The sequence below is a fragment of the Hypomesus nipponensis genome, chromosome 10 (assembly GCF_054491055.1).
Source record: "Hypomesus nipponensis isolate SF chromosome 10, ASM5449105v1, whole genome shotgun sequence".
NCBI classification, from domain to species: Eukaryota; Metazoa; Chordata; class Actinopteri; order Osmeriformes; family Osmeridae; genus Hypomesus; species Hypomesus nipponensis.
This window is the reverse complement of record NC_140370.1, coordinates 10,701,125-10,712,500: the sequence shown is the minus strand read 5'-3', so window position 1 is coordinate 10,712,500 and position 11,376 is coordinate 10,701,125. Positions and strand designations below refer to the sequence as shown.

At 42.8% G+C, this 11,376-nt stretch overlaps 2 protein-coding genes across 6 annotated transcripts; both read left to right on the top strand.

Moving 5' to 3' along the window:
- The first annotated feature begins 202 nt into the window (after positions 1-202).
- LOC146271666 (uncharacterized protein CXorf38) lies at positions 203-2,252 on the top strand. Of its 3 annotated transcripts, none has more exons than XM_084707963.1 (6): positions 203-292; positions 606-740; positions 987-1,109; positions 1,190-1,339; positions 1,428-1,610; positions 1,712-2,252. In XM_084707963.1, exons 1-6 carry the CDS (start codon positions 287-289, stop codon positions 1,853-1,855), a joined length of 741 nt encoding a protein of 246 aa, XP_084564089.1. In that variant the 5' UTR covers positions 203-286; the 3' UTR covers positions 1,856-2,252. The 3 variants fall into 3 exon arrangements, with proteins under 3 accessions (XP_084564089.1, XP_084564088.1, XP_084564087.1); XM_084707962.1 differs by having other exon boundaries at positions 209-459; positions 1,715-2,252; XM_084707961.1 differs by having other exon boundaries at positions 209-459.
- A 186-nt stretch (positions 2,253-2,438) lies between these two features.
- Positions 2,439-10,537, top strand: LOC146271665 (uncharacterized). Of its 3 annotated transcripts, XM_084708477.1 has the most exons (22): positions 2,439-2,753; positions 2,868-2,993; positions 3,081-3,200; positions 3,339-3,503; positions 3,628-3,822; positions 3,959-4,130; positions 4,219-4,326; positions 4,461-4,670; positions 4,753-4,872; positions 4,969-5,103; positions 5,220-5,897; positions 6,312-6,449; positions 6,528-6,665; positions 6,770-6,865; positions 7,058-7,165; positions 7,325-7,480; positions 7,592-7,795; positions 7,932-8,093; positions 8,185-8,395; positions 8,778-8,863; positions 9,202-9,333; positions 9,482-10,537. In XM_084708477.1, the coding sequence occupies exons 1-22, from the start codon at positions 2,538-2,540 to the stop codon at positions 9,574-9,576; spliced, it is 3,771 nt and encodes a 1,256-aa protein (XP_084564603.1). In that variant the 5' UTR covers positions 2,439-2,537; the 3' UTR covers positions 9,577-10,537. The 3 variants fall into 3 exon arrangements, with proteins under 3 accessions (XP_084564603.1, XP_084564605.1, XP_084564604.1); XM_084708479.1 differs by lacking the exon at positions 4,461-4,670; XM_084708478.1 differs by lacking the exon at positions 7,058-7,165.
- The last annotated feature ends 839 nt before the right edge of the window (positions 10,538-11,376 follow it).

Genomic DNA, 11,376 nt, shown 5'->3' with positions numbered 1-11,376 from the left:
TAAGAATAATGGAAAATCAGATAAAAGCTTAGTCCATACGTTTTACAAAGATAAACAGGCTAGAGATTGTACTGACAATCTACCTTCAGTTCAGTCACCCCAATTGCAGCAGGTAGCTAGGCCTACTGAATCAACTACAATTCCCATTTCCAAAACTTCCCAAAACACATCTGTCATGGGCGGGACTTACTGTAACGCAAGACGCGGAAACTCGATTCAGTTGGTTGTGTCTGAACTATTTTACATTCAGAAATAATGGTACACCACGAATTGACTGCACGTCTCAATGATGGTGGGTATAAAAACTGGCTTAAAGCTGGAATCTGTCTGCTCCATCTACGGGAGGGGTTGCACGCGTTCACTGATAGGGAGATGAAACGTTTCCATGAAAATCTACTCAATCGAAACCCGATCCTCAGGCGGCCGTGTCAGCGTTCTTGCAGACCGAAAAACAACCAGGTTGTCACAGCGAATCTTCGATCTTGTCACCATTGCCATGCCGTACCAGTCAAAACAATTAGTGTGTAATGCTCACATTTTTCACCCGATGAAATGTGCTTTTGTGATAGTGGTAATCAAACTGTGTTTGTGTGACCTACCCACAGCTGTATTCTGAGTGTGTGGTATGTGCGGAGTGGCGGTCAGAGATCTTAAAGCATCACACACATCCTGGGGGGACAGTAAACTGGGGGAACTGCAGACCCCAACTCTGGTCACAACACCACTGGGAACTGGCAAAGGTAGGGTACAGCTCATATTGTCCCTCTCCATCCCTCACATAACCCGTTCTTTTTAATCTCTCGCTTTCTCTATACCATCCCTGACATTTCCCTTCATCCTTATTCATTGAATCACTCTTGAGCTACTGTCACATGATGAACCTCTCTACTAACCTACCACACCGATACCTACACCTTTTGATTTCCAGGAAATGTAAATATGGCATCTAGGTTTATGTCGTCTCTCTGGACCTCCTCCCTCTGCAGGCCTACATGCCTCGGGGGCAGACTGGGGAGAAGGGCGCAGATAAGTGTGATGCCTCAGCTCTGCTTAACCTCCTCAACTACTGTGATCACTTCAGCTACATAGACCAGGAACGGGTCAGAAAGGTGACACACCCAAACACTCACAACTATGATTTGTTTTTCTCCTTTCTCCTTTTTTAATGTGTGTGCATGTGTCTCGACAGGTGATCCATTGCAGAAATGAGCTGATGCATTCCTGTGGTATGCAGGTTGGTGATGAGTGGATGAGGCGATACAAGGCGTGCCTGGAAAGGCTACTGCAGCTGCTCACCAATGTTCCAGAGGTGGCAGCAGCCAATCAGCAAATACACAAGGTCAGGGAAGACTGCCGGTGCTAGGGTATTGGGTTGGTGTATTTTTGTGAAGTTCACCCTAAATATGTTTTTGTCCATGTGTTTTCAGACGCTGACTGCTGAGTGGTCAGTCTGTGTTTCTGGGGTGGACCAAGTGGACATGTCTGGAGAGGACAGACTGGAAGCCGATTGTATGAGCCAATGGGAAATTGAGGCTGGCTCCATTAGCCAATGGGAAGTAGAGCTGCTGAGAGAACGGTTGCAGGAACTGCAGTTTGGTGCTGATCCACAGGTACTTATTTTTCTCTTTCGTTAAATTAAAGAGCACATTGGATAAAGCTGTACAGACCCTAAGTGAATCATTTCCCTCTCTCCCTCTCTCTTTCCTGGTAGGAGTTTGGGGAGATGCAGAGCCTGAGGGAGTTTCTGCTTGCCAACCCAGATCTGGGAGAGCAGTTGTCTCCAGAACTCCAAGAGATCACCTCACTGGGAAGGAAAAGAAAGAGAGAGGAGCAGAGTGAGCCTGTTCAGGACTGACGTTAACTTGGGAGATCTAGGATTTTGCCTCAGTCCATCCTTACCATGTGTATAAATCCTTAACATGACCTTTGTTTAGTGTAGCTGCTGGCTTGCCTCGTGAATACATCTCCATAAAACATCAGAGGCACATAAATTCACTGTTAAGAGTGTATGTCTTGAACACCAAATTGGTCTGAGGCAGCAGAAGGTATAGATAAATGTTCTTATTATTCACGTAGAAGCCTTTTCTCTATTTATACAGGTTACATGGCATTTGATTAGACTCTTTCAACTTCTTGTGTTTCTACTTTGTTTATGCAGCCTATGAAGGATTACTGAAAATCATAAATGTTTGTTAAATGTCTGTTCTTATGACTCTTTTGCAATAAACAATGTACATTCATAGTGAATGAGCTTTGCTGCATTGACATTAAGTGGTCTGTGTGCTCCTTTTAATTTTTTTAAATATTTAAGATTTTTTTATGCGATAGCCCAAGTTTTGATTATGGAGTAGAGCACATAAAACACATTTGGCCTTTAAACCCACCGTTTGTAACCAACTTGTTTATTTCCATGATGACGTGATGCCTTTACGCACGCCTCCAACACAGACAGCGAAGCGGGGCCGGGCGCTTATTGTATTTGTCTGTGCGAGATGTGACGGCCATCCGAATTAACTTGGATCGAAGTCGATTTTCAAATGGAAATAGACATCGTTATGGATTGTTTCACAAGGTTTGAAGATGACGGGTATAAAAATTGGATTAAAACTCAAATGGGTCTTCAATCCCTTAAATTACTCTTACAGGATTTCATAGAAAACGAAACCGAAACTTACCATACGTCTCTACGTAATCGAGTTAAAGGAGCCAAGTGTCAAAACCGATGTGAATTTAAGAAAGGGAAGTCAAATCAGGTGACTGATTGAAAGATAATTGTAGGCTACCTCATGATTTACTGAATGATAGTTCAGCTAACACTAAAATGACTGTTGTTCAAATGAACTAATCATTATATTTCGTCTCCATAGGTTCCTGCTGTTTGTGAGCGCTGTAAGCCTTGGGAAGATGAGATCCTGGCAAACTCCAAAGGTCCACTGTGCTGGAATAATTGTAAACCATATCTCTGGCCAGAGGAAAAATGGGAGGTGGCTAAAGTAAATACTGAATTACTACTGTAGCCCACACTTATTCGATTTATGTCTGGGTGTGTACATTCATTGTATGTGTTATTGCATTGTTAGGTCTACATGGCTCGTGGCAATGACAAGCACACATCTGTTGACCAGTTTGATATTTCTGCTTTCCTGAATCTGATGACCAACTGCAACCACTTTCAGTTTATGGGAAAAAATATCAAACAAGTAAATATCAATAAGTTTCACACCAGCTCAAGTACACACATCAATATTCCCAAGCTACAAATACTTATTTTTTACTCTAAGTTAAGCATTTATTTTCTGGTAAGCATCTATAAACATGTTGACTTTTACACTGTGAAGACAGTCTTGCAGGTGACCAATGTGAGGAACCAGGTCATGCATACACCTTCCTGGCATGTGAAGAGGGAGGAGCTAGAGGTTTACCTTCAGCGAATCAGAGAACTTGGTAGAGCACTGGAAGGAAAGGCACCCAACATCAGAGCATTGGATGACGATATCAACCAGGTGTGTGTGTGTGTGTGTGAGTGTGAGAGAAAGATCAATTACAAAGTAGAAAAAACTATTAGGAACAGAAAAAGTGAGCATTTCTTCTAACTGAAGTTAATGAATGAATGATAACTTGTTTCAGCTCCAGAATATAGACTTCAGTCTGATCATTGAGCTCACCAAAGGAAGAGCACAAGGTCACACCAGTGCTGGTGTCAAGCATTCAGAGAATATCCTACATTTGCAAAAGTTCCTCAGTCAAGAGCAACAGATCCTGAAGCATCAGTTGGAGTCCCTGTCTAAATGCTTTGAAGAGGACAGAGAAAAGGCTCTGACTGTAAGTAAATAAAGATGCAGTTAGACGTATACCACACCTGTATCTCCATGGTAGACACACCCACAATAAGATCTGGCATGTAAAGAAACACACACCCGCAGACATGAGTCACAAAGGTCATGTGTGTGTTTCACAGCCGGAAGAGCTGCAGGGGTTGAGGGTGTTCCTGGAGGTGAACAAGGACCTGGCGCAGAGTCTGGCACCCCAGTGGGACAGACTGAGGGAGGTGCAAAAGACTGTGGAGCAGCACGGACAACAGATAAACACACTCACAGGCAGAGTGGATGTACTGGAGCAAAACTCTCCAGGTAAGGGAAAACCATTCCAATTATTTTCAGCCTCTGCATAGAAAACTCTTACTGTGAAAGGACACCAAAATGTGTGTTTGTGTTGCAGATTTAGAGTTTGGTACAGGTATCATGATGTTTAAAAACCATCTATTTGAGGAGACCAGAAAACGTGGATGGCCTGAACCGATATTCTCTGAGCATAGAGAATCCACTGGTAAATGACCTGACACATACACACAAACACACACACACACACACACACAAGGACACACGCAAGATGAGACCTGAGACATTCATCTTCCAGTCAAGGGACAAAAGGCTGGTTTGGTTTTGTATCTGTGTGTTCAGGATACAGAGGCATTGTGAAGGTCAATGGTCAGGCATTCACTGGTTCTACGGTTTGTGGAAGTATAAAGAAAGCACACCAGGACGTGGCAAAAAAGGCTCTTTTGGGCCTACCCAATCAGACTGCAGACCTCAGTCAGCCAGCCAATGACCAGGTGGAGGGGGAGGCCTCCAACATGCCATCCAATAAATTAAGAAAGTTCTCGGGCACAGGTACAATTCTTCTCAACAACCTTGTTTAAATTGAGCACAATTCACTTAACATCAATAGGTTCTCTGTCACATGACTCTGCAGGTTTGGTCTTCTATGGAAGTGTCAAAGTGGACCTCAACCTTGACATCTGTGAAGAGGGACATGAAGGGGAGGCTGTGAAATCTGCATACATGAAATTAGCCCTTTTGCTTGGTCTGCAGGGTTAGTAGACTTTCATGAAAACATCAGCCAGCGTGTCATATATTCATGCCCTTGTTTATTCACAGTTCTTTACCTGCAGATCCCTACTGTCCCTAGTTTCCCCAGGTTCGTCCTATGAGGAGACAGCTCTGCAGTACTGTCAGAGACGGGATGTCCCGCTTCCACAGGTGATCAGCCAATCCACCGGCTGCACCCTCAAATTCAGTGGACCCATTACCTATCATGACCAAGGTATTGTGACAATCACCAAACCTGTCTATTGTGGTTCCACACAATATCATGTGTGAAAGATAACTTTCAATCAATTTTTTTTACATGGAAACTTTTTTACATGTTTTTCCTTATAGAGGGCTCCAATAAAAAGAAGCAGGCACAACAGCAGGCAGCGAAAAGGGCCCTGCAGGTCCTGTGTGAGTTCCTGGGGAAGAGCGAGGTAAAGGAAGACAACTACATTGGAGCCCTGAAGGAACTACTAGAGGCTAGGGGACAGAGTAAACCTGTTTATGACGTAACCGACAGAGGAGGAGGTACAGGGGAGGAGAGAGGGGCGGCCATGGTTGAGACAGGCGAGGAGAGAGGGGCGGCCATGGTTGAGACAGGCGAGGAGATAGGGGCAACCATGGTTAAGGAGACAGGGAAGGAGAGAGGGGCGGCCATGGTTGAGGAGACAGGGGAGGAGAGAGGGGCAGCCATGGTTGAGGAGACAGGGGAGGAGAGAGGGACAGCCATGGTTGAGGAGACAGGGGAGGAGAGAGGGGCAGCCATGGTTGACAAGGAAGGAGGACAAATGTATGTCAATCAGGAAAGGAAGGATGAGAAAGGAGGAGCATCGGGTTCAGGTGAGAGAGGGAGCAGTGTGGAGGGTACAGGAGCTAAAGGCCCTCAGCCTATAGCTGCTCCCCTGATGCATAGTGTTCAGGCCTGTGAGGGTTTGTCATCAATGGACTGGACTTCTGCACCCATGGATACCAGTAAACCCATGGAGGTCACACCCACTCAGCCAGAGGAGCGGAGCATCTCTGGAGGTGTGCATGTTTAACATTCCCACTAAATGTATCATTCATTCAGTCCAAAACAATGTTTGGTTAAGAGCCTAAGGAAGTTAAAAGAATGAATGAAAACACAAGATAAGATAATACTGTATTTGTCCTGCGGTAGGAAAATTGCAGTTTGCAACAGCAGCAGGGTACAGAACAGCACTCAGAGTACAATTAAATATAGAAAATACAAAATATAAAGTATACGAGATACAAGATACAGGGAGTCATATACAATATGAAAATATGAATCTAAGGGTATAAAATAGTAATATAATATAATAATATATAAAGTAAATGTCAGCAGTGTCATGACAAGATCATAGGGAGGAAAGCATCTAAAGGGTGCAGGAATAATACATCTGGTTAATAACGTGAAAATGTCCCTTATCTCAAACCCAGGGAAGTTCATATGTTGTGTGAAGGTAAGGATAAAGAAGGAGCTGGCACCCTCTGAAGCCTCCAGCCAGGAGGGGGCAGTACAGGAAGCCTACATGAGTCTTCTACAAGCTCTGTCTCTAAAACAAACAACTACACCAGGTACACGCACACACATGCACACCCTTGACAATATTGATTAAATAAAAGAATGACTGTTGACCTTTTGGGTCTTCGCAGGTGGTGAGCATCAGCGTGTGCTAGAGTTCTTCAAGCAGTCAGAATGTGGCCCCCCAGTGGAGGAGAGTGACATCACAGCTGAGAGGAAACACAGGTGCAAACTAAGCATTATGGGAGAACTTTCTTTCCACAGTCCAAGTAAGTCTTTAATTTCTCACAAAATAAGTGACTTTGTGTTTTTAACCTTCATGCAGGCTGTTTTCTAGCTCTCTTTCTCCTTCCCTGACATGTTTTGTGTTCAGAAGGGGCAGCTAAAAAGCAGCATGCAGAACATTCTGCAGCTAAGGAGGCCCTGAGACATCTGGAAGGTCTGCTCGGAGGAAACAGACAAATCCCAGGTCAGCATTCAGAATTGGACCGCTCAGGCAGCCTAGACAGGTACTCCATATGACCCTGGTCATAGTAAGAAGCCACAACAAGAACTCCAGGCTGTCATCAGTTTCTCCATGTCTTGGTTTAAACCTACTCAGCTTTGGCATTAAAGTAATAAACATTATCCTTGCTATTGTGTTACCATCCTACATTTACAGATTCAAGTGAGAACTACAAAGGCAGGCTGCAGGAGCTAGTCATCAAGCATGGGGGAAGAGCCAACGACATTACATACCATACAACAGACACGCACAACACTACAGCAGGTTTGGCATTGATGTGCAGAAGTTCTATGAGAGAGAGGCTTGTCTCTCTCTCTCTCAATCTTATATTTTCTCTACTCTCCTTCTCTCCTATCCTATCTCAAGTTGTCCTGAGATCAGCCCTTTAGATAAACTTCAGCCTATACTTACTGTCTTCCACAGCAGGTCAGATGACAAAGGAAAGCAGAGTTGTCTGTGGTTCCAACCCACGTGCAGAGGGGTCAGTCAAACATGCTGTTTCCACGGAGACTACACCTGAAAACCGTGATCTGCCTCAGGATGAAAGAACCTCCAAGAGGCACTCTGACATACTGACAGGTGACTTTACATACACTATTAGGTTTCATTTATTGTTGTCTGGGTGTGGCTTGTCTTGGTTATCATGTTGATATGCTTGTATTTTTAATTTTTGTATGTGTGAATGTTCAGGGATGAAACAGTGGATGGCGTTTTCGGGTCTCCGTGGTGTAGAGTGTGAGGATGTGACTGTAGAGCAGAGGTATGAGTGGAGAGTTTGTGTGGGGTTTGAAGGTTTCACCCTCCAGATCAAGGAGCTGTTTGGTTCTAAGAAGGAGGCGATACGCCATGCCTACCTCCGCTTGGGGCTCGCAGGACAGATCTGCCAGCAGGATGGTGAGTTTCGTTTGTCTGTCTGTAGGATCATCGTTGTCAAGGATGTTAATGCTAGTCGCAGTGACTTTTCTATATTTCTACAATATGGCTCAAGCACAAATCTATCTCTCTCCCTCATTCCCTCTCTCCTTACAAGAGTTTAAATCCAAAGAAAAAATGCTTACATTCTTCGCCAAGCATTCCTTCTCTAAACCTGGGGAGACTGTACACGAAACCAACACAGGACCTAGTTTGACAGAACTTAGGTTCTCCTGCTCTCTCACTGACATCACCTGTGTGTTCACCTACTGTGGAGAGGGTACGGTGCTGTAGAAACAATCAATAACTTTTCATTTACTTGGATCCTCGTATCTGAAAAAGTGGTTCACTACTTTGTGTGTGATTTTCAGGTTCTACGGAGGCTGCAGCTTGTTTGTCTGCTGTACAGAAGGCTCTTTCCTGCCTGTGTCCCCTCCTTGGCTATGCAAGTCTTTCCACGGACAGTGTAGTAGATGAACATGAAAGACTCAGGACTCTGCTGGAAAAAGAAAACCTTAATCTAGCTAAATCCGTTCCTGAAAGAACTCAGTACAGGAGTTCAGCCAAGCTGAAATTTAAAAGGTTAGTCCGACCGTAGAATACAATATTTCACTCTTATTCAAAGATGTCCACAGAAACACAATTTCCATTTCGAGCAGTAAGTCATGGGAAGCAGGGAGTGGTTCATTCAGAACTTCCATCAGGCCCTGTGAGGTCATAGTTTCACAAGGCTCACATTAGCTCAACTCACAATTGATCAGTTCGGAATAGAAAGGCTATACTATATTCTTTGCAAGGAGTTATGAATTGATGTTTACTATAAGAGTATTATTGTTGGCTACTTACAAAGCCAAGCGTTACAAAACCTACCTACAAAGCGGACCCTGATTTGACCAACTTTCCTCCAGACAATGTAAGCCCCTGTGTTGCTGGAGGGTTTTCTAAGCCTTTGTCTCATTTGCAGGTACAGTGTAGAGGGCCAGCAGAGTAAGAAAGATACCAAAAACCAACTTAGCAGGCGTTTACTACGACTACTGGGAGAGGATACAGGTTTGTGCAACCACAATAGCATACACACAAGAGCGGGAACATGCTTGACAAACAAAGCTGTCAAATGGGTAGCTATTGTCTTCAGATGCTCTCGGCTGCTAACACTAGAGGTGTGTTTGCAATGCTGCTTTGCTGCTGCCTCCACCACCACTGTTCTATTTTGTTATGTTAAAGGTTGGGCAATCTCAGTTATAGAACATTTTTAAAGCATAACCAGACCAACAATCTTAACAGAAGGATATTTGGAGAAATAAAAACTATCAACATGAAGAAATAACAGATAAACAGACTCTCGCAAACAAATACTGATATAGTCTATCCACCTGTCTATCCTCCAGCCTCCAGCAATGTTTCCCCCAGGAACACTATGGATGAGTGGTTTTTAAAGAATAAGCTGGAGAAACCTCAGTTTGAAGATGGGACGTTTGGGACCAGAGTCACCTTCTCAGCCCCTGTTCACTGCATCACAGGTCTTTGAACACACGTACTCACTTCTAAACAATAGCTGTCAACACGTTAATGTACTGTTTATGAATAATAATGAATAATATATTGTTTTTAATAGAGAAAGAAGTGTTTATAATCTGTATCACAGGAGCGCATGTTGTCTGTCTGTAGATTGGCAGGACAGCTATGAGGAAACAGAAAGGCAGCTGGTGAAGGAGCTGAGGAAGAAGATCCAATACTTGAGTGATGACAGCAGTAACCCTTGATTCTACAACGTAGGACTGGATTAGGTCTTGAGTAGGGATACACTACTGTAGATGCACGGTCAAATATACCCAGTATGGTTGTTGATCCAGGTGCAAGTGTGGCACATATTCATTCTACTCATTCTGATTTTCATTTTAAATATATTTAAAACCTTATCATGTATTTGGTGATGGAAAGACAGAGGGCTAACTGGTGACTTTGTCAATCTGTTAGGAATGACCATATTGATAAATAATGTCATTGAAAGGGATTCACTTTGATAATTCAAAGTGAATCAATGAATTATAAATGTTCTTGCCATCCTCTGAGGATGTACTACTTTATAACAGGTGAGATGAGTCTGGCAATCTGGTTTTCAGGCTTTTGGTTCGGGTTGGTAATTGCTACTTCTACATACAAATAGAAACCTGTGTAAACACTAATATATGAATGTTACAAATATACTCTAGAGTTACACCTTCTTTAGCTTTTTGTTTACCTTTTTATTTCAAATGGCGAAAAATGACCAGATTGACACTTGCTATTAGACTTCTGTTCATTTGATAAGGTTCAAAGATAAATGAGTACATGCAGTGATTATAAAACCCTGTTCATTTGATGCTTTGTGTGACTAAATGCTACAGAAGTTTTATCAGAATGATGTAACCTAGATATGAATGTGTAAGCCTCGGCCTTTGGATGAAAGAGTTATCTGTGCTGGTCTCAGCTCTACAATTTATTGTGTTGGAAAAAAGTAGAACAAAGAATACATACTGATAACATCATCACCAGAGTTAAGAGAAAGAAAGAAGAGTACCAGTTGGCACTTGATTTCTGAGCTTTGGTGGTGGTGCTTTGTAAACAACGACGAAAGCCAGATAGGGCTTGTTTCATGCTATAAGAAGTACTATGAGCCTTCATCATTTTGTAATGCTCTGTTCTTGCCTGCAAGCTTGTATTAAACTCGATCAATCATCAGAACTCTTGGTCATTTGTTACTTGGTCGTATTCAGAACCGACTCAATGAACCAGGGAAGCATATTGACTTAAACACTAACAATGCATTGAAAATGAATAAACGTTGTATAAAATCTGAAGGCACAGTAGGTTTCATAAACCATGTTCACACAGTGCTCCTCTAAAAGTTCACATGCCACATCCTGAAATGACAACAACATTTCAACATGGGTAATTTTGTGGTAATGTCATCTTGTGTCTTGCTATGCACATGAAAACAGCAAAATACTTCAAATCACACATTGATCAATTAATTAATAATTTAGGAGCTTGGATATAATTCATTTGATATTTGAAATTACCATAAGGCTGCACTGCAGGTTTTAGACATGTGTGATTTGGATCTACTTCTGTTTGCCTGACATGCTTCATTTCCTGTTTAATGCAGACAATGCTGTTGTAGTTGCAACCGTAGAAACTGCAGAGAGAGGAAGGAAGGGGAGAACACGCTGGATTTTCAGAAACAGAAAGTGGGGGACTGGTGTGTTTTGATAAGAAAAGTGATATTTTGGTCCAGAGTTGGATAACCCCACACACACACACTCACACACCCACCCACACACACACATACCAGGTGCCTGGAGACATGTATAGAGAAGTATATATAGTTGGTTTATATGTGTATATATATTGCTTGTGTCTTTGTGAATTAGTTTGCTTACAGTGTCTGCTCTGTGTCCAAAAAGCCCTTATTTCAGTGTAACCATTGCTTACATTTTAAAATGTATTTATTTTGTGCAGCAATAAGCAGCGTTGCAACTGACAATCAGAAAAGCAGGAGGAAAACATTGTTAAAAGTTCAT